The 21706-nt window shown below is 52.1% G+C and overlaps 1 protein-coding gene across 5 annotated transcripts in view; it reads right to left on the bottom strand.

Annotated features, from left to right (window-relative positions):
• The window catches only part of GAS7 (growth arrest specific 7), a 191359-nt gene that overhangs the window by 44177 nt on the left and 125476 nt on the right, over positions 1–21706 (bottom strand). For all 5 annotated transcript variants that reach the window (XM_044249090.1, XM_044249092.1, XM_044249094.1 and 2 more), the window contains exon 3: positions 8901–8981. In XM_044249090.1, the coding sequence (XP_044105025.1) occupies positions 8901–8981 (81 nt within the window). The remainder of the gene's footprint in view (positions 1–8900; positions 8982–21706) is intronic.

A 21706-nucleotide genomic window follows, 5' to 3' on the forward strand; every position in this document is an offset into this window, starting at 1 on the left:
AGTTGAGAAAGCTCCGTCCTCCATACCCCACTGTCCACACTTCCATTCCTTAAGAGGCTCCAAGAGTAGACTTGTTCTCTCAAACAAGAAAATCAGCCCTGGAGATGGCCCCCTTTCCGCCTTCTTTAGGTCGGGTGCAATCTCTCTCTCTCTTTTTTTTTTTTCTGGAATAAACACATACCCTCTCTCCTCAAATTGAAGAGGCCCGGGAGCCCCAAGGCCTTGCCCCTAAAACTCACCCCCTCCTCCAATTCACACAGTCAACGTGGCGGAATGCAGCGTTTCCCGGGGCGTGCGACACACGACACCCATACGGCATGATATCTGTTCCACGTGCGAAGCAGTGAAGGTAGAGGTCAAGTCTTATGATCCAAAGACTGTGGGACCAGTGCTCCCATTATTCAGATAAAATCGCTTTATTATAGGGAGGCCTTTCTACATACAGGCACATCTCAGAGATACTGCACGTGGGGGTCCAGACTAATAAGGCAAACATCACAAGAAGGAGAGTCGGACTAAAGTTTTGACTTCTCAGTTCACATAGAAGTTATGTTTACGCTCTGCTCTATCAAGTGTGCAGTGACATTGTGTCTAAAATACGTGCATACTTAATTTAAAAACGCTTTATTGCTAAAAACGACCCAAACCAAACTATTAGCCATCATCTGAGGCCTCCTCTTTTTGCTGCTGGAGGGTCTTGCCTCAGCATTGATGGCTGCTGACCGCTCAGGGTGGTGGGTGCCGAAGGCTGGGATGACCGTGGCAATTTCTTAAAACAAGACAACAGTGAAATTGGCTACACTGAGTGACCTTTTCACAGCTGATTCCTCTGCAGCATGTGACACTGTTTGATAGCATCTGACCCATGAGAGAACCTCTTTCATATTGCAGTCGACTTTATCAACAAAGTTCACAGAATATTCTCAATGTTTTGTTGTCATCTCAGCAACTTCAGCAGCAGTAGATGCCATCTCGGGAAACCACGTTCTATGCTCCTCCCTAAGAAGCCACTCGTCATCCACTGGTTTTGTCATGAGATTGCAGCCATTCAATCCCACCTCCTGGCTCCACTTCCGATTTTAGGTCTCCTGCTGTTTCTACCACATCTGCAGTGACCGCCTCCATTCGAGTCTTGACCACCCCCCAAGAGTCATCCTTGAGTGTTGGAATCGACTTCCTCCAAACTCCTGTTCGTGTCGATATTGTGACCTCTTCTCATGCATCATGAACGTTCTTAATGGCACGTAGGAGGGAGAATCCTTTCCAGAAGGTTTTCCATGTACCTTGCCCAAATCCATCAGAGGAATTGTTATGTATGGCAGCTAGAGACTTACAAAATAGGTTTCTTAAATACTGAAGCTTGAAGGTCAAAATGACTCCCTGACCTATGGGGTGCCAATGACTGTCGTGTAGGCGGGAATGCAAATGACACAGATCTCACTGCCCATCTCCATCAGAGCTCTGGGGAGACTGGGTGCATGGTCAGTGAGCCACCATATTTTGAAAAGAATCCTTTTTGCTGAGCAGTGGGTCTCCACAGTGGCTTAAAATATTCAGGAAACTAGGTCATAAACAGATGTGCTGTCGTGGAGGCTTTGTTTGTGCACGGGTAGAGCATGGGCAGAGCAGATCTAGCATCATTCTGAAGGGCCCTGGGATTCTCGGAACGTAAAGGAGCATTGGCTGCAACTTAAAGTCACCAGCTGCATGAGCTCCTAGCCAGAGAGTCAGTTGTCTGTCCTCTGAAGCTTTGAAACCAGGCACTGACTTCTCCTCTCCAGCTATGAAAGTTCTATGTGGCGTCTTCTTCCACCAGAGGGCAGTTTCACCCACACTGAAGATCTGTTGCCGAGTGTAGCCACCTTCATTGTTAGCTCAGCTCCATCTTCTGGAGAACCTGCTGTAGGACTTGTTACTTGACCTTGCCCTTTCATGTCAGGGAGACGGCTTCTTTCCTTAAACCTCCTGAACTGACCTCTGCTCACTTCAGAATTTTCTTCTGTGGCTTCCTCATCTCTCTCGGCCTTCACAGAATTGAAGAGCATTAGGGCCTTGCTCTGGGTTAGGCTTCTGGCTTAAGGGAACATTGGGGCTGCTTTGACCTTGTCCAGACCACAGAGACTCTCCACGCTGAAGAAGGCTGTTTCTCTTTCTTGCCATTCGTGTGTTCACCGAAGTAGCAGTGTATTTTCCTTCAAGCACTTTCCTCTGCGTTCACAATTTCACGACTTGGCTTGCTTTGGCACAAGAGGCCAAGCTTTCGGCCGACCTCGGCTCTCAACACACTTTCCTCACTAAGTGTAACCATTTCCAGGTTGTGATTTCAAGTGAGAGACGCGTGACTCTTCCTTTCCCTTGAACACTTAGAGGCCTCTGTGGGGTTAATTGGCCACATTTCAATATGATTGTGTCTCAGGAAACAGGAAGGTCAAGGAGAGGAGGTTGGGGCGGGGGGTGGTGGCTGGTCAGTGGAGTGGTCAGAACACACACCACACTCATCAGTGAAGTTCACTGTCCTATAGGGCACTTGGCGTACGCTCGTCCCAACACAATTACAATAGTAACATCAAAGATCTCTGACCACAGAGCAAGTTCCCACAACAAATATAATTAGAATGAAAAAGCTTGAAAGATCAAGAGCATGGCCCACATGTGACACCGAGATGCAATGTGGGAAAACGCCATTGGGAAACATGGTGCTGACATTCTCGCTGCATGCGGGGTGACCCCAAACCTTCCATCTGCAGAAAACCCAACATCTGTGAAGCCCTACAAAACGGGTACTCGCACATGGTGATGTGCTTGGTGAACCTCAAGCGAGGCAACAGTGTGTGTGTGGTGTTCCCACACTTACACGGACACAGAGCCCCGGTGGGGCAGAAAAGCAAGTATACCACAGAACCCACTTTGGAAACAGCTGTGGCTGTGTGAAGGCAGGTTTTGAAGTCGGGTGAACCATGTGCCAGGGCCAGGGTTGTGCTCAGCACCTCCAACGGTCCCGTGGGCACGATCCCTGCCTCACGCCCTTACCACAGGCCATGTGGTTGAGGGAGGCTGCGTCTACCCAGTCGCTCTGCTTGGGGGAGCAGCAGTACGTTAGAATCTTTGGGCCTGGAAACATCGGTCTGGCCACCTGGTTTTTCATGGTCTTCCCCAACTGTCTAGAACGTAAACTCTATTCCCCAAAATAGAACCCACAATGTATCTGCCCACATGATTGTACACAGTTGAAAGCCTGTGGCTACTGTCCGGGGCTTCGGTGAGATCCTCTGGGACCAGAACTGATGAGACACAGTGAGGAACATGCAAGCCCCCCTTCCAGCGGGTGGTGCCCCAGCCCTTGGCCTTTCCTGAGTCAATGGTGAGATCTGGCTAAGGGCCATGGAAATGTTCTAGGCCTCATGACTTGCTAACTCTGTAGGACCCAGGGAGGGTCCTGCTTTGCAACTATGTGGGAGAGGACAGCTGTTAGGGTTTTTGGTTTAGGGTTTTTTGATTGGGGGTGGGGAGAGGGGGAGTCCCCTGAGCAGAGGCCCCTGGGAAGCAGAGAGCTCCTCCTGTCTGGCTGCTCCATGAACTCAAAGGGACCTCGCTCACTCCCCTGTGATCTGGAGGCCTGCCCATCAGCTAAGTGTCCCTCAGTAGAGTCAAGCCCGCAGGCTGGGCAAAGCCAGAATGTGAACCCAGGCTTCCCGATAACTCCCACCCCCTCACCAGCAGGGCGACTCACTAGAAGATGGGACTTCCTCCCGCCTTTAAGAAACAGAAAAACAAAAGCTCAAATGCACATCCCAGGGTGGGAAGCTCGGAAAGGAATTCACTCGCTCTCTACACCTGCTCCAGCTGATGGGACCAGTGCTAGTCATAGAGAGTTCTTTAAATGCTAACCAATTACATTTATTTATTTTTTAAAATATTTTCTTTAAAAGATTTTCTTTATTTATTTGAGAGAGAGAGAGAGAGAGAGCACAGAGAAGGAGGAGACAACTCTCCGCTGAGCAGAGAGCCTGATGCGGGGCTCGATCCGAGGACCCTGAGATCATGACCTGAGCTGAAACCAAGAGTTGGCGCTTACCCCACTGAGCCACCCAGGCGCTCTCTAACCAATTAGATATAAATAAAATAAATAAAATATAAGTGCCATGTGATATCCAGGATTAGAACCCAGAACAGAAAGAGGACATTAGGGGAAAATCTGATGAAGTCCGCGTAATATTTAGTTAAGGGTGACATACGACGTCCGTTTCCTACTTCCGACCAAACGTACCCCAGTCATGTAGGATATTAACCACTGGGGAAACTGAGGCCAGGACATATAGGAACTCTCTGTACTGGCTTCGTAATTCCTCTGTAAACCTAAAGTTACTCCAAAATTTTATAAAAAATATATTAAGTAAAATTAAGCTAAGAATTCCGTTCCTTGGCTGCACTGGACACATTTCACGGGTCCACCAGCCATGCGCCCAGCGCTACCACAGCCGACAGCGTAGACAAAGCACATTTCTGTTATCCTGGAAAGTTCTACTGGACCACGCTACTGTGCACTCTCCTTCATTTTACCCATTTTACGTCCACGAAACTCCTAGAACCTTGTTTTTTACTCTGCCCATAAATCACGGCGTCCACCCTGCACAGTAAATCAGCCCAAGGATTATTTTTAATATTCACAGCAGTGACTGAATAGAGCCTTTTCTCTTCAGTTTGGGCTCCAACTTTACAGCTATGTGGACCTCACCCAGAAAACCTGGCGTGGAACGCCTCCAGTAAATCTATGGGATAAACACAGCTCCCGACGCCGGTGGTCTTCAAGGAGGTAGTGGAGGAAAATTGCCCAGCTCAGTGCTAACCCTCTAAGCGGCACCCAACACTCAAAGAGCAGAATCCTCTTTGTTGGGGGGAGGGTGCTGGGCGTGTTCCCAGATCTCCCCCCCAACCCCCGGCTGGTCACCTGGCTGGCTCTGCATCCAGCGTCTGACCAACCTGCACCAAGAAATCAACCGCTGTCTACAGGTGCTCTTCAAGCCTTCTCCATGAGCTCATGAAGCTACAACTTAAAAGAGTTGAACCAAGGACCTCCTCACCCTTCTGCCTCCATGAAGGGGAGGCTGCCTGAGCTGGCTTTGGCTGGTTTCCTTAGGGGTTCTCATGGATATCTTTCCTGGTCTACTTTTCCATGTTCTTCTTCAGAAACGACCATCCAGGATATCTGTGGTCGATGAATGTGGTGGAATTTTCCATGCTGGTCTCACTCCCTACCTCCCACCCTCCACTGCAAGGAATGCCCGTTGCTGTTTAACCAAGAGCCATCCTGACACAGCTGAGTACAGCCTGGTAGCTTTGAGAAGGTAGTGTCTCGTGAAGACAAGACATCCCTACTGCATGTCACTCTTAACCCTCAGTCCAACTGCTGTGCTCAGGATAAAATCCCACCACATTCCTGCAGCTTGGGGGTCCAGCAGATTCTATCCCTGCTGACTGATCTCCCCTCATCACCTACCACTCTCCCCCTTGTCCCCCACCCTCAAGCCACACTGGCCTGCTTTTGTGTTCCAAACCCCACTAACATCACTCCTGCCCCAGGGCCTTTGCACTGGCTTCTCCCTGGCCCAGAATACTTCACCACCACACCCCCCACCCCACACCCCCAACACACCCATCTTCTCCTCACTGGGGCCATCCCTGACTCTGCCATCCCACTCTGTCCCACTGTCTGACTTTAATGCCTTGCATGAGAACATGCAAGGACAATCTGTCCCATTTCACCTTGGCTTGTTTGCCCAAGTTCCCCGCTAGAACGTGGGTTCCTGGGAGCCATTCCAAACTCCGGTGTGGCTCATCTATGACTTGATCTCAGGTACCGAGAAAAACATCTGGCATAGTCTTTGAAGGAAAGACTTGAAACCCCACCACTCATGCATTTGCAGAAGCTTGAGTACAAGGGTGGTTGAGAACTGGGTCCCTGAGTGGGCCCCAGGAGGGGAGCTGACAACCCCAGGAGTGTGGGGGCAGGAGACAGTTAAGCTCCAGCAACCCCATGTCCCCACCGAGCCCTTCAATCTTCGTAAAGCTGCCTGTCAATGGAATGAGAGAGTATCTGGGAAAAACCTAGCTTGCCCCATAGAGAAAAATGCCCGTGTGGCTACTATTTCATTCTTTAGAGTACAGGTTTTGTTCAAAAGCTAGAAAAGATGTCAAAATATCACAGAGGCTCCTAGACCCTCATGGGTAGGACTCTTTCCCTCCCTCCATCCCCAAGCATGGACACGGAGTTGACATGTGTCCGTGGTGTGGGGTGGAGAGAAGCAAGAGTTGTGATCCACAGAGGGCTGGACAGGACCCGAGCCACGACCTCCCTGCAGGCCCTCGTACTGTGTAAACGGGTCAAACAAGGCCTGGCGAGGAGAATGCAGGGTTCCCGAGGCCCCCAGTCTGACAAGCGGTCATTTCTATATCTTAACCGAAGATGCCACAACCAGGAGAGGCAGCCTGATGTGCAGGACCAGGAGGGAAGGAAACCACGAGGCCTCTCCTAGACCGAGGGGGACACGCTGACAGCGGGATGCATCAGATTCCCATGGAACCCATGACAGGTGGGGCTCGGAGGCACAGAACGAGGCTTCTGTGGATTAGGCTTCTGCTCCTCATGTCAAGGAGCTGTGGTCTGTCAGCCCGGGACGGAGCTCCTCAACCCTGGCATTACCGACACAAGGGGCTGGAAAAACCCTGGGTGGGGGGCGGGGGGTTCTAAGGCTGCCCTGGGCAATGCATCCCTGGAAAAATCACCCCCAGGGGTGAGAACCACTGCGCTAGGGGCAGGAAAACCTAACTAGTTCGTACATAACTAGTACCAGTACTAGTAGTACTGGCTAACAAGGGCGGAAGGAAGCAACGGATCAAACAGGGTCTTCATCAGAATGCTGATGGGCCCGCTGCGCCTCCACAGGGCCGGAGAGTAGGCAGAACTTCCAGCTGCCCGTGGCTACAAGACCCTTTTTGGCAGAGAACTTGACAGATCTAGATTCCCCCGGACTTGGGAACAGGTGTCCCGGCACCCTGCGGCTGCAGGCAGAGGAGGGCAAGTTCCTCCCAGTTCCCCCTTCTGGGGGGATAACCCCCAAACAGGCTGCTGCTGGGGACTGCACCGGGGGGAGGTGACCCCACTGACATGGACGGCAAGTCCCCTCCCGCCCCTGCAGCTCCACCAGCCCTGCCAGCCCGGCCTCTGTGGCAGGCCACAACAGGCCGAGGCAGCGCACGCCTGACACCCACATATGCCCAGGCCTCCCCGTTATTCCCGCTGGCAACTCTGTTGTTAAAAGGAACAAAAACAAAAACACCAGAATGACAACAAGGAAGGCAGCGTGCCCGGAACGGCCTGTGGTCCACACAACAGGTAGGAAGGCTGAATGGGCTCGGCTCTGGAGACAGGTTCTCACAATACAGGGCTCGCCCTGTCCCTAGGGAATTACGAGCAAATGCCCCATTTCCGTCCTTCCCAAGAGGATTCCTCTCTGTTTGAATTTTTGTTCGCATTTTTTTTTTAAGTATAACATGCACACACACAATGTAAATAACAACATGTAAAAAGCCTAGAAAACCTGTGCACCCCGTCTCCCGGGCCTCGGCTGATTCCCCAGCCCTCTATTTTCCTACCATGTTGCTTTTTGAGTTCTCCTGGAGCAATTCTCATTTCCAGAAATAAAATACTTCGGTCATACAGCTTTATAGTCTATGCAACATAGAATCTACTTTGAGTTCTCAATGTATCAGTGGGAGAGCATATCTAGGACCCCTCTCCGTGAAAGGCAGCCCACTCTCGGGACCCGCGACCCTTCCTCTGATCCAAAGGTTAAAAGTTGCTTGTCCTTTCTTCGCCGGTCTGCACGCACAGGCTCACACAGTCAGTCAGCCCCTCATTTGGTCATTATTTTGGATTTTGCCTTGGTCACCTGTGATGGGGTAGGGAAGCTCTGTAGACCTCCGATGACCTGAGGTCCCGTGAAGGTTGTACAGGCTCTCACCATCCTCCACATGGGCTCCTGCTTCTCCCCTCCTTACCCTACTCCTCCCGCGTGCCTCCCCACCTCAGTCCAGCTACAGCGGGTGGCCACCAGTTTCAAAGCTGCCAGCGTTTAAATTCCAGGCCACCACCAGAACCACGACTTCCGGGCTTTGCCTGGTTGACGCATAAAGTCCAAAGACCAACAAATGGGGTTCACGCCCCTCTGGGATTGTGGGGACATTCGTGAGTTCCCGCAACACTGAAGTCAGCCCATGTCTGGGAACTGATTCCACAGAAGACAAGGGGGGACAAAGTGTCGACCCTCAGGGAGCATACAGTCTAGTATGGGAGTGCCACAGCCAACAGCGTGGGTGTCCTCTGAGGGCTGGGATCCAGATGGATGGGTCAAGGGCTCTAAATCAAACTGCTCCTGGAAAGGAAGGTCGACCTCAACCACCTCCCCTTGATTGCCTTTGCAGACAGAGAACTCACACCCTGCCAGCAATCCCAAGTGCCTTCTAGAACATTCTATTCAAAAGCCACCCTGTAAAAATCTGCCTCTGTTAACTTTTACTCCTTGATGCATTCCGAATAGTGCAGGAAATTCTGCCCCCACTTTGGGTACCCAGACCAGCAGACAGTTTACAGCCCTGAGGTCTCACCGGCCCTGGCCATCTTCCCTCCCTAAGCACCTGATAGGGATGGAGGGTCAGGTTGCTGCTGACACAGCCAGGGACAGCCCACCCTCCTAGCCCTCTAACTTGCTCCCTGGGTTTGGCAAGATCCCCAGCCAGGTTCCGGACCCCAGAACCCAGAGTCTTGGCTTTTCCAGGGAAGGTGGGTCTGTGTGCCCCTGCCCCCCACCAACAGTTGCCCCAAAGGAGTGAGTTGACTGTACCTGTTGGAGGCAGAGAGCTCCTGTGAGGGCCAGGGCTGGCTGGAATCCCAGGAGAACTGCTGGGACGTTCCCAGGTGGTCTCTGGTCAAAGAAAGAAACACAATCACTTTGAGAAGCTCATAGGGCAAAATCTCAGAGGGTCCCAGAGCAGAGCTGGAAAACGTAGAGACCTGGCCAGCCACCTTCCTGGCCAACCCCTGGGAAGCAGGAGCTGGCTTTCTGCCCCACGTCATCCCCCTTCCTCCTCCCATGACAACACAGTTTCTCTTTACGGGGCACCCTCGGAAACATCCCCCATCGCCCCCTTCAATCCCCCAAGGCTGCCAACTCACACAACTCCACATCTGCCCGGACACTTCTCCCAAGTGCCCACTGTTACCCGAAACCCCCAAGCCAGAGGAAGGAGCTATTGCCTGGGGTCTAGACAGAGATGGGGGTGGGGGGTACTCTGTCAAATGGGGGTGATTTTCCAAGTCCTTCCCAGCTCTACAGTCCTACACCTCGTCTGAATTACAGCCCCTGCACCACACTGGCCACTTCTCCCTCCCCAGATGCCCAGCTACGCCGGCCAGCCAGGAAAACAACGAACACTTGCACCCATGGGCTCGCCCCCCTCCCCCCATGTCACCCCTGAGAGCAGAGACTTCTTATGAAGTCATCCAGTGATAAAAATGATCTTTTCTCACTCCATATAATTTGACCATGTAAAAAAAACAGAGAAGAGAGCTGTATCTAGAACCCTAGAGGGGGCTCAGTTGGTTAAGCACCTGTCTTCAGCTCAGGTCATGATCTTAGGGTCCTGGGATCAAGCCCCGCATCAGGCTTCCTGCTCTGTCTGCCTCTCCGTCTGTCTCTCCGTCTCCCTCTGCCCCGCCCCCTGCCATGCATGCTTGCTCTCGCTCTCTCAAATAAACAATATCTTGAAAAAAAAGAAAGGAAGAAAAAAGTAGTATCCAGAGTTCCACAGCTCAGAAGTCTTCCCTATCAACCCTTTGGTATCTTTTCTGGAACCAGACTGCCTGGGTTGGAATCCCAGCTCTGTCTCTCCCCGCCCACCGAACCTCTGCCAAGCTCCCTGTCCTCCTGGCTCCTTGGTTTCCTCCTCTGTAAAAGGAGATCGATAGTGGTACCCACTCAAGGCAATCACTGTATTCGTGCCAAACACCCCTATAAAGCTATTTTTGAGAGTCCATTACGTGGACATGACATTATTTAATAAAAAATTCTATTACTAAAATCTTGATGGTCTCAAAGACTAAAAACAGAAATAAACATAGCTTTTCAATGGCTTCTCTCCATGAGGGCGCCCCGTCAAGAGAAGCAGGTTCCTGCCTCAGCTCTGCCTGTCATCGGCTGTGCAGGCCTGGGCAAGTCAGACCACCTCTCTGGTCCTCTGATTCTTCATCTGAAATGAAAGGGTTGGGCTCACTGGTCTTTTTGGACCCGACACTCCTGCCTTCCAGCTTTGATCAGTGGGCTTAAAAACCTTAAACCCTCTGTTTGGGTTTAAGGAGCTTAGGGCTCCAGAACTCGGGGTAGAGAGGGATTAAGGTCCCTTCATGTCTAGAAGTGACCAGAAAAGCAGGCTCACTGGCTTCCCATGGGAGGAGGGGGCGGCAGGCTCACCCAGAGCCCTGCTCTCACTACAGGTCACACACACAGGGGGACGATCCTTTGCAGGCTCCTCCCCCACCCAGCACACAGAATAACATTGACCTCCCATTGACTCCACTCCCGCACATCTGCTGGTCTTGGAACATGCCTTTGCTGTAGTCCTTCCCTCACCCCCACCACCATCTCTGGATGGCCAGATCAATATTATTCATTAGTAGTCAAGTCTCAACTAAAATGCCTCTTCCACCATGCAGCCTTCCCAGACTGAGTCAGGGAGAACCCTGCTGCCAAACGCGTAAACGTTCTAGAGTCAATGCCCTGGTGTGTCACCCAGATATCTCCAGCTGCAGAGCCTCCTAGCCGAGTCCTGGGGACCATTTCCTCCAACCCTTTTGGTGGCTGATGCCACCGACCTGATTTCAGAGAAGACCTGGCGGCTCCTTCTGCCCTCTTGGAGCCTGTGAAAGTCAGCTGGGAGCAGGGCAGCAAACACCTGGAAGGCTGGGTTCCTAAGTCAGCTGGGCTATCTACGAGGGCACGCCAGCTCTTCTAGGCCAAGATGAAACCAGATTCTATGTGGTCAGGAGCTGCATTCATGGGTCCCAAGAGAACTCCACAGTGACTCCTGGTGGCAAATGGAGTAACCCGGAGTGCTGCGGGGAGAGGGGACGCGCAGCATGGAGACAGTGGCATGGCTGAGCTGGCTGGGGTCACTTCCAGGCCCCCCGGAAGCTGGAGCCCCTCCATCCCACAAGAACCACAACAGTCAGGCCAAACTTCATCAGGGCAAGAGAATGGACTGAAGGATTCAGCCCAGCCCACCTCCCTGTCCTGGTCCTCTCCGGCCAACCCGAAACACAGATCCCCGCAAGCCCGAGACAGGAACGCAGCCAGGCCAGGCTGGGCGGATGTCTGGAGCGAGCCACGGGGACCCTGGCTGACTGACCTCACCAGCAGCAGGAAACGTCACCCCAGAGGACCATACCACCCATGGAGAGGAAGCCATTTCTAGGCTTTTTCCCATAAAAGATTCCCTAATCTGTTTACAGCACGCCAGTCTCCTCGACCAAGCAAAACTGAAACAGCACCTTGGGGCCTGATGGAATCCTGGGTTCTACCCCTGAGGGTTAGAGGGATAGAGGAGGGTTCCAGAAGGTTCCAGAGGGTTCCAGAAACATCCAGACTCCTACTAGGAGAACCATGGCCAGGCACGCCCCAAAGGCTTGGGGCGGGGTGGAGGGGGGGAGTGCACACAGGAAGGTCAGAGCGGAAGAAGTGAGATGTGTTCTTGGAGACACTGCCCATCCAACTCAATCCATGAAAAACACATTTTTCCCCAAGGGCAACCCTAACTCATTCTGACTTCCTCCACCCAAACTGGAAACACATACACACACACACACACACACACACACACACAGATCAACCAGCCTGTGGACTGTTTGAGCCCAGGGAGGTTGTTCTCCTAGCCACAGATGCTCCAGGCCAGAGAGTTTTAATTTCCTCATCAGTGGACGACAATGACTGCCACGGAGAATAAAACTCCTGGGGGTAAGTATAGCCGAAAGGCGGACAGAGATGTAAGCCTGGGATTCAAAGCACAGACGGCCCCTCCTTAAAATAATAATGACTGTGATAATGATACTGATCCTAAGATAGGAAGCAAGGTATCAGTTACTAATCTTACACGGTTACTTCTGGATGGCATTGTCCTTGTTAAGACTAGATCCTGCTTGCCTTAGAAAGAGCGGCTTCCAGTGGGAAAGCTACAAGGACCCCCTGGATCTCGGTCATTGGTCCTAGTGACCTGCCTTACACAATGTCCCACCCTGACACCCCTCCCCTCCCCGCTCCCCCACACTCCACCACCGGCTCTGCAACCACCCCCTACTCCGGTGTGGTGGCTCTCTACTGCCCCTGGTGGCTACCAGATGAATTACCAGAGGTACCAGCTCTGGGGGAATTGGGCCCTTTAGGGTCCTGGATGGGCTCTGAGATTCCTGCAGCCCCCTCCTCCTTACCTTCCCCCCAACATTCTTCCTTCTAAACCTCTAATTGTTGCTTCTTCATCTCTCTTCTCTCCACTACTTCCAGTCTCCCTTGCTTGGGGGTGGCCCCAACCTTGGCTTCTCTCCTAGACCCCATCTCCCACCCCCCATTTTCCTCACTGGGAGGGTCTGCTAGGCTCTGCTCAGGTTTTCCTAGCCCAATAGCAGCGCTGCTGCTCCCTTCTCCAGCCCCTGCTCCAACCATGCTAGAAGCTAGTCCCCTCTACCCCCACCCCGGGGCTGCCCTAGTCTCCTTGGTCACGTCCTGCACCCCAACCAAGAAGGCAGGTCCCAGAAGCATCAGGGGACACCCCCAAGCCCTGCACCTTGGTTCTGCCTTAGGCCCCGCTGTGCAGAATCTGCAATCAGGTCAGCCTCCACCAAGGGAAGGTACAGCACACCAGAGCCCAAGTCAGCGCCCAGAGGGTCCTGCACGTCTCTCCCTTGGGGATCTCAGCAGCAGACACTGGTTCCCTCCCATGTCCCAGTGTTTCCTGTGCCCCTGGCTTTGCAATCATGGCAATTAGGGGTCTCTGGTGACAGGACATTCCCAGCCCCTTCTTATAATTAAATGAAACCTGAACTCCAACCACAGACTCTCCACAGGAAATGAACCACTGCTCTCTGAACACCCATTCCTGCCTGGTCTACCCCAAGTCCGTCCACACTGGGCATCTCCTTCAGGGCCCCCAGAATTATTACAAAATGGGTGCTATCATTTCCATTTCCTTTTAAGATTTTATTTATTTATTTGAGAGAGGGAGCATGAGCCAGGGGGAGGGGCATCAGGCAGAGGGAGAAGCAGGCTCCCCACTGAGAAGGGAGCCCGGGATCCCAGGACCCCGAGATCATGACCTGAGCCCAAGGCAGACGCTTGACCAGTGAACCACCCAGGCATCCCCCATTTCCTTTTCTAAAGGAAGATGCTGAGGCCTGAGAGAGAAGCAGCAGAACTGTGACTCAGTCTGTCAGCAGGGACACCCTCCACCGTGCCAGTGACACCAACACCCCCAAGGCTCTGTGTTGGGGCTCCAGGAGCTACCCCCAAAACAGCACTTTTTTCCTCTATATGCCACTCTTTGGGTGAGAATCATCCTCTAAATTTAAAGTGTGACTATACTGATTTCACATAAACATCAGAAATCTTTATGACATGGTAAATATTTGCTACAACGTAATCAATTCTATTATTGAATATAACTGTACTATACTCAAAAGCCTACTCTGCGTCTGGCTGTGTTCTGCACCCCGTGGACACTGCAGGAAACAGAACGGGTTAAACACCCTCCTCCCTTGGCATATGTTCTAGCAGTCATGATGCTATTCTGTCTAGTTTGGAAATATTGACACATCAACTTTTCCATGAATGAAAATTTAAAATTTTCTGATGGGAGTGGAAGGAGGGTAAGAAAGTGAAACAGATCAGGTTAGACGGAGGTATGTGCTAAAGAATGAAGCAGGGAAGAGGAATAAAAAACAGTATTTTACTGTTGATTTTAGAAGGGTGTGATTTTAGAAGGGTGGCCAAGCAAGGCCTCCCTGGGAAAGGCACATGGGAGTCAAGTTCAGAAAGTACTAAGTATCTCTTGCTGCATCAGAAACCACCCCAAACTCAGCAGATGGGATGAACAGCGTTGATGATGTCACACGGTTCCAGGAGGGGCTTCGTGGCATGGTTCCGGCTCTCCCGTGAGGTCCCCATCAGGGTCTTAGCTGGCGCTGTGTCATCCGAAGGCTTGAGTGGGGCTGGAGGAGCCACTTCTGAGATGCTGCACTCACACGGATGCAGGTGGGGGCCAAGGTTCCTCGCCACGGGGCCGCCCCCATCGTGGCACCGCCGTCCCTCCCAGAATGTGTGTGCTGACAGAACAGGGAGAAGCCACGATGCTTTTAATCACCCAGCCGTAGAAGTGACCCTCCATCACAAGTGTCAGATCACACAGCCCAGTGCTGATAGAACATGGGAGGGTCTCTCACAGTGGGGTCCTGGACCAGCAGCATGAAGATCTCTAGAAATGCAAATCCTCGGGAATCAGCCACTCTGGGGGCGCCCGCTGCAGGGTTTGAAGCAGAGAAGCGGCATGGTCCAACGGAGGTCACTATGGCAGGCCCTGCATCCCAGCAGGCTTCCTAGACTCAGCCACCATGTGTCCTCTCAGCACATCTGGTGCCCTAGATGTGTCATCTGTGAATGCTGCCTCTCTCTGTCCACCCTGTCAGTCCTCCGGGGATGGAGACAAGCCTGGGCCCTTCCAGAACTCCCTCCAGAAGGAGCAGGAGCAGCTGGGGAGCATGGCATGCATGAGTGGGACGGGGCCCATCCAGATGAGGATACCACCACCACCACCACCACCACCACTACCACCACCACCACCGAGAGCCGGGACACTGGTGGGATCTGGGGATGTCTCACTCGGGAAGGGTCAGGGAAGGGGGTGTTCAGGCGATGACTCCTGCCTCATGCCCTGAGCTCTCGAACCAGACCCCTCCGTGTTGGCTTCAGACCCCATGGGCTGAGAGACAATTCTTGAACTGTCGAGTGACACCCAGGATGGATACAGCTTGACCCAAGAGATTCTCATTTGGGAAGCTTCCATGGGAGCTTGCATTATAGCCCCCAGCCCCGTTCACAAGGCTCGGATCCTCAGCAAACAAAGACAGGGCTTTGTGCAAACAGCCATCTGCGGGCCATCAGCAGAACTACGTTCTGTGGGTTCCCCTAGGTCTGACCTACCAGCAGGACGGCGACTGAGCCTGGGCGACGTCTCAGGCAGCATGGGAAGACTTCACCCTGGCTACTGGACCCCACAGTCTGTGTCCTGAGCTGTATCTAGAACTGCATGGCAGGAGCCAAATCTGGGGGCATGGAAGAAGTGGGGAGGTGCTAACTAGTGGTCCCCAATGCCCAGGATCCAACAGTCATGGGCAGCATGCACGAAACCATGACCGGCCCTGGGGAGGCCCTGCTCCCAAGCACTGAGAGTCCCCCTGCTCTGAGGAAGGAGTGACACCAGGACTCTGCTATTCTGGAAAGGGAAAGAAATGGACTGTACAGCTGCCCCTCATGCTTAAAACACTCCTCGGCCCAAAGCTGCTGTTAGGCACCTAGGAGCTCAGGCATTGGTGTCATAGACACTGAAATCCCAAGTCCACCCCTTAGAACACAAAGGGAGAGGGAGGGAAGGGCTCCCTCTGGTCCTAGAATGCCTTCTGCAGCATTTCTGAGCTCTAGGGTTGTCTCAGTTAACTAGTGGTGGTCTACCAGCAGCTCCAAGGATCCTTCTAGCAAGCCCAGGGGCATGGGCTCTTAAGGCCGGTTCACAGAGGCTGGTGATACCAATGGGATAAAGAGGTAGCCAGTGGCAGGACCAAGAGTAGTCACAGGAATTCTAGTGAAGACATGGGGGAGTGGGGCACCTGGAACTCTCTGAGCCTGTCTTTCAAACCCTTGAGGATCCCTGGTGTACCAAGCTCCTTATGCAGTTCAGATCTGGGCCAACACCCCAGGAATCCCTGAACTTGGGCTGTGGGGTAATGAGTGTTGATCGCAAAATAGGAACAGGTGTCTTGTCACGAGCTAATAGGCAGGGGCTGCTCATATTATGACCTCCCATCTTATGGTGGAGAAAATGCAGGCAGGTCCCAAGACTTTATCAAAACGAAAGCCGGGACCCTCGGGGTCCAGGACGTAAGCACAGGCACCTGCCTGAGCCCCGGTCTTATTTCCCAAACTTGGCTACTCATCAGGGTCATTGGGACCCCTTGGTAAAAATAGATTCTCAGAGCCGTGCCCCGGAAACTCGAGGGCTGTGTCATATCAACGTATCCCCGTCTCCCGGGTACCGCGTATCATAAGCAGTTGGGTGTCTGATGAATGAATGCTGACTCAGATCAAAGTAAGGCCATGAGAATGGAGTTGGGTGAGGTCATACGGCCAACGGCTATTTTTAAAAAATGAGTGTGTACAGATAAAAGGAAAAACAGAGGGATGGAAAGACAAAGACCAGCAAGAAGAGACGGAGCACCGAGTCCCTGCACCGATAGCATGAATTACGAATTCCGCAAGGAATCCAATTTAAAAATGCGATATATACGGGTAGTTTAAAGAAATATGACGGGAGATAACCCCCAGGAACAGATGTTCCTTCTCCCTCAAAGTTGGAGGAGCCCAACCTAAGATGACAAGACGCTATTTCCTGACTCACTGGACATGATGACATCAGACCGATAACCCCTCATTATCTGGAAGGATCTGGAGAAACAGGTTGGGGAAGGTCTTGGAAAAGCAGCAGGGAGACAGTGATCAAAACCGCAAACACACAGACCCTGCCACCTAACACCAGTCTCAGGCGTGCATGATCTAAGCGTAAAGAGGTGGTTGGGGGCATCTTTTGTCGGAGGGGGGGAGATCTCCAGAGAAACGCTGCAAATGCCCAGGGGGCACCACACTGTGTGGGCGGGATGCATCTGGGAGTGCTGATGGGGAGGGCACGTCCAACACACACTGCTAAGTGATCAGCGTACAAAAGAGGAGTATTTTTTAATCAGTTGTCTCCAGCTTCAGCGAAGATTTTATTCAACCAGCTGTATTAGCTGTAGGTTGAAGGATGGGGTTTTATGTAACGTGCAGAAGGGTCCTGCTTACTCCCAAAATTTTGAGGCTGTGCAAAAGGTTCTCAGAGGCATCTTAGAAAGCACAGAAGTCAAAAGTACGTGCACGGAACATTGCCAGAAGAATACGCCAGGGAGCACTTGATGCTGACTACTACGTAAGCATCAAACCAAAGAGGACACCCAGGTGCTCAGGCAGTGACAAGTCTGACTCTTGGTTTCGGCTCCAGTCATGGGATCGAGTCCCGCGTTGGGCTCCGTGCTCCTCGGAGAGTCTGCTCCAGATTCTTTCTCCCCCTCTGACCCTCCCCCGGCTCATGCTTGCTCACTCTCTCTGAAAGAAATTTTACAAAGTAAGTCAAACCAAAGTAAGGCAACTATATTTTTACAGCATACCCCTTTCCAATGCTTTGCCAAGTACACGGTAATTTCCCACGGAAGAGGGACAACACTGTGTCGGGTTGGTGTCAGAATGAACTCAAAAAGACAGAAAGAAAAAGAAAAACAAGAAACGAACCAAGCAGACCAGGGTCAAGTGGGGCTTTTTCAGGGCGACTGTGAAACGGCGAACCAGTCAATAAATGCTGGCAGGACACGAGGCCAACGACCCGAAAGGTATTAAGGTGGCTCCATTTCTCATGCATTTTCTGCAATTACCTTTTTTTCTGGCTTAAAAAATTTTAAGGGGGAGATAAAACAGTCCTCGAGATTACTAAAAGCATACGTTCCCATCTTTTTGCTGGCAAAAGCCTTTCTAAGTGTGACCTCGAAAGGGAAGAATCAGAAAAGCTAAACACTGACTAGACCCTCTGTTAAAAAAAAGAAAAATTACCGTCAGAATCCTAGAACATCTTTTTTTAAAAACAGGACTACTTGTTACACCCCATTGAGACCAAAGGGTCTAAACACCAGCACTCTTCCTTGCAGACCCACATCTGGGTGTGTCTATTTGGCCCCTACGGTTTGCACCAGCGAGCGAGGCACAAAGCAGGGCTTGGAAAGACTACATGGACCATCAGTGGCCAGTTTCTCCCAAATGACTGCTAAGAAAAAAAAGCAAGCCTGCAGAGAAAAAGAGATAGGAACTAACCCAGAGAAACAAGTGGGCCTAAGACATCATGAGGTCCCAGAAACTGGACCAACAGCCCAGCACCTGATTTCTGGTCCCTTGGTGGGGGCTACTATGAGATACCCTATATCCTCTTCTTTTTCTTTTTCTAAATTTTTATTTATTTGAGAGAGAGAGAGAGCAGAGCAAGAGAGGGAGTGCAAGCAGGGCCAGGGCGAGAGGGAAAAGCAGATTCCCCACTGAGCAGAGCTTGATCCCATCACCTGGGCCAAAGGCAGACGCTTAACTGCTGAGTCACCAAGGCACCCCTGCCCTATATCCTTCTAATAAATACTCATTTCCAGCCCATAAGCGAGTTTGAGTGGGCTTCTGTTTCCACCCACAGACAACCACCAAGCTGCATCACCCCATGAACAGCCAACACCAGCCCTGTGGCCCTTAGATCCTGGAATGTTCTTCTGGGATATTCTTCTGGAATGTTCTGGAAAATTCTTCTGTGACCATGCTGAATGGAGGTTTCTTAACACCCCCTCAAGGAGAACGCCCATAATCCCTCCATGGAAAAATCACACCCGGTCCACTATCCAGAAGCTCCTCTTCCCGCTCTCTGTACCTTCCACTCACACACCACCTTTAGGATCCTGTTTTCTGAGAAACTCGGCATCTGTGAACTTCAACCACGCTGCATTGCTAATCCCGATTTAGAAGACTTTCCAGTAAAAGGTGTGACCGTACGTTTATAAATAATGCTCAAAATCGTGGAGAGTGTTGCTTTTCACAAGACAGGAAACCATCAGAAAGAGCCATGGTTATTTCGGGGCACAGAAATAAGCCATCGTTGCAGCCACCAAGGCACGTTCCAAGCCTGGCTGGATTCCCCATGAAGACCATCCAGACCCTGAAGCACAAAGGGCCCGCTCCGTGGGGAGGTCCTTATCAGGAGCCAACAGTGCAAAACACGGATGTAAATCCTACACCAAATAAGCTCTTCTCCAACATCAAGAAAGGGCACTCAGGACAGACAGGAGCACACGACATGGCGGAAGAAACAGACAACATCTTAGAGTTGACGAAATAAGATTCTTCGAGAAACAGCAACAGCAGGTTGGGAAGGAACCTCTCTGCCAAGAGGACTGCCAGCCTTGTCTACTAAGGAAAATTCTAGAAGGCTACCAACAGGGCCAGCCTCCGAGGTGGGCTGAATGGACAGTAGTGCTTCTCCATCACAGGGGGGCCGGCACAGACCCCAGGACCCCACTCCCTGAGTTTCTAAATCAGGAGGTCCGGGGTGGGGCCCGAGAAACTGCATTTCTAGGAAGTCCCCAGGTGTTGCTGATGCTGGTGCTGGTGCTGGTCCAGGAACTCCACGGTGAGACACACAGGCCTGGAGGGGGCAGGGCGGGGGGAGCCAAGGAAGCCCCAAAATCTCTCTGCAGAAGCACTTCCTCCCATCTCCACGTGTTAGAGGGAAGGCCATTTAAAGAAATAAGCAAAAATAAAAATAAATTTCTTTTTAAAGATGCAACCATGGAAACAACACCCAGACTCCTCCCAACTCCAAAGCACCCACTGTGCTCGGTATTCCCCCCACAACCAACAGGTGGCGCTGTGAAAACTATAGCAAATACTCAATGTGGCCCCAGAGACTCAGAAAGAGAAAAATGACCCCAGCGTGGCCAGTGCTCCGAGAGCAACGGGAAAACCATCAGGACCAACAGGACCGCCCGAATTCAGGCCTCCTCTCTGCCTCTAAAGTCCAGCAGCCAAGAAGATTTTGCATTTGCAGCCCTGCTCGATTTTGCATTTGCACACCTGCTTGCGGGAGCGGGAAGTCACAGGCACATGCACTTTGTAGGGCAGGGACCTGGTGTCCAAAGCACTGTGTGTGCTCCTTGGCCCATTCTGTTCTGCTTCCCAAGGCTCTACCTCTGCTATCTGCTGCACACCCACTCTCACAGCCCACCCCACCCCATCAACACACACCATGTTTCTATACCAGCTGCACAAACCAACTGAAGTCTTTACCCGGGGACCAGGAGGATGCGGAGGTGAAGAGGAAGGAAGAGTCCCTCCTTGACTCCCAGCCGGGCACCGTCCTCCCTTCCTGGCAGAGAGGACACGGCCCGGCACCCCTGGGAACTCTTCACCCTCATGTAAACAAGACCAGGGCTCCGCTGTGTGCACCTCAGCCCTGGAAGGAATCCCAAAGGTTAGCAATGCTCCATGAGAGGATTCCCGCAGGAGAAGGGAGAGGATGAGGGGAAATGGGCATCTGAGAAAGCAAGCAGAAGGGGAGGAAGCCAGGAGGACAGGCTGGGATCTGGGGAATGAGCAGCTCCTGTTGTCTCCTGCATCTCCGAGGAATTATTTTTATCCTACTTATTAAACTAATACAGGTCCTGGGAGGAAAGGCTGCAAAACACAGAAAAGTCCAAAAAGGAAACAGAAGTCTCCTCAATCCATCACTGGGAAAGAACCACCATGGACTGATACCTCCCCCAAGGTGTGCCATGGGAGTGAGGGGGGCACCCCAACCAGCAGGCATCAGGGACAGAAGCGGGGGTGATGGCAAGAAGCAGGACCACCTTGCCTGGCCAGTGGGGTCTGTCCCTCGGTGGGGAGAAATAACAGAGCTTGAAAGGGCTTTCAAAATCAGCCTGACCCGCTCTTATAGAGAGGGAGAATCCAGACTCGAGGATGATGGGGCTGAGCCAAGGATGGACCGGCCTGGGAAGGGGAAGAGCTGTGGCCGTGACCGCCAACCCGGTCCTCTCCAGTATACTCAAGCACTCAAGTAATGAGAAGAATCTACAGTATCTGGAAATCATCCGCTTTACGTGTCTCTTTCCTGCGGCTTACATAAAAGCTTTTCTGCACTTCCTTCTGTTGGAGAAACCAGAATTCTGGGACCCAGGGAGCTATTTTAAGCCGGAGCCCACGCCCTGTGTTCACCAAGACGCTGGCAAGGCAACAGGAAAAGCAAGCTACCTTTCCGCAGCTGGTGATTCTTTACCCCCAGGCCAGGCAGGTGCCAGAAACGGAGGGGACAGATGACACTTCTCCATGGCCTCCTAGAGGACACAACACCATCTGGTGGCCTGTTACATGGGGGCCTTGGAAATGTGTTGGTTTTCTGGGGTTGCCCCATGAAGAAAACACCACCAGCTAGAGAGCTAAAACAACGGAACCATGTTGTGTCCCAGTTCTGAAGCGGGGGATGGAGGGGGTGGCGGCCAGAAGTCCGCGATCCAGGGGTTGGCAGGGTGGGTTCCTTCTGAGGGCCGTGAGGGAGAGCTGTTCCACAGTCCATCACCTCGGTCACCCTTGGACTCAGAGACAATGCCCTCCTTTGGTCTTGACATCATCTTCCCTTATGCGTTTGTCTCTGAGTCCAAAAAAACCTGCTTCGGTTCCAACCTCCTCAACCCAAGTGTTCCCAGTTGCCAGAAACCCCTATCTTAAGT

Source organism: Neovison vison, chromosome 5 (assembly GCF_020171115.1).
Source record: "Neovison vison isolate M4711 chromosome 5, ASM_NN_V1, whole genome shotgun sequence".
In the NCBI taxonomy this organism is placed as follows: Eukaryota; Metazoa; Chordata; class Mammalia; order Carnivora; family Mustelidae; genus Neogale; species Neogale vison.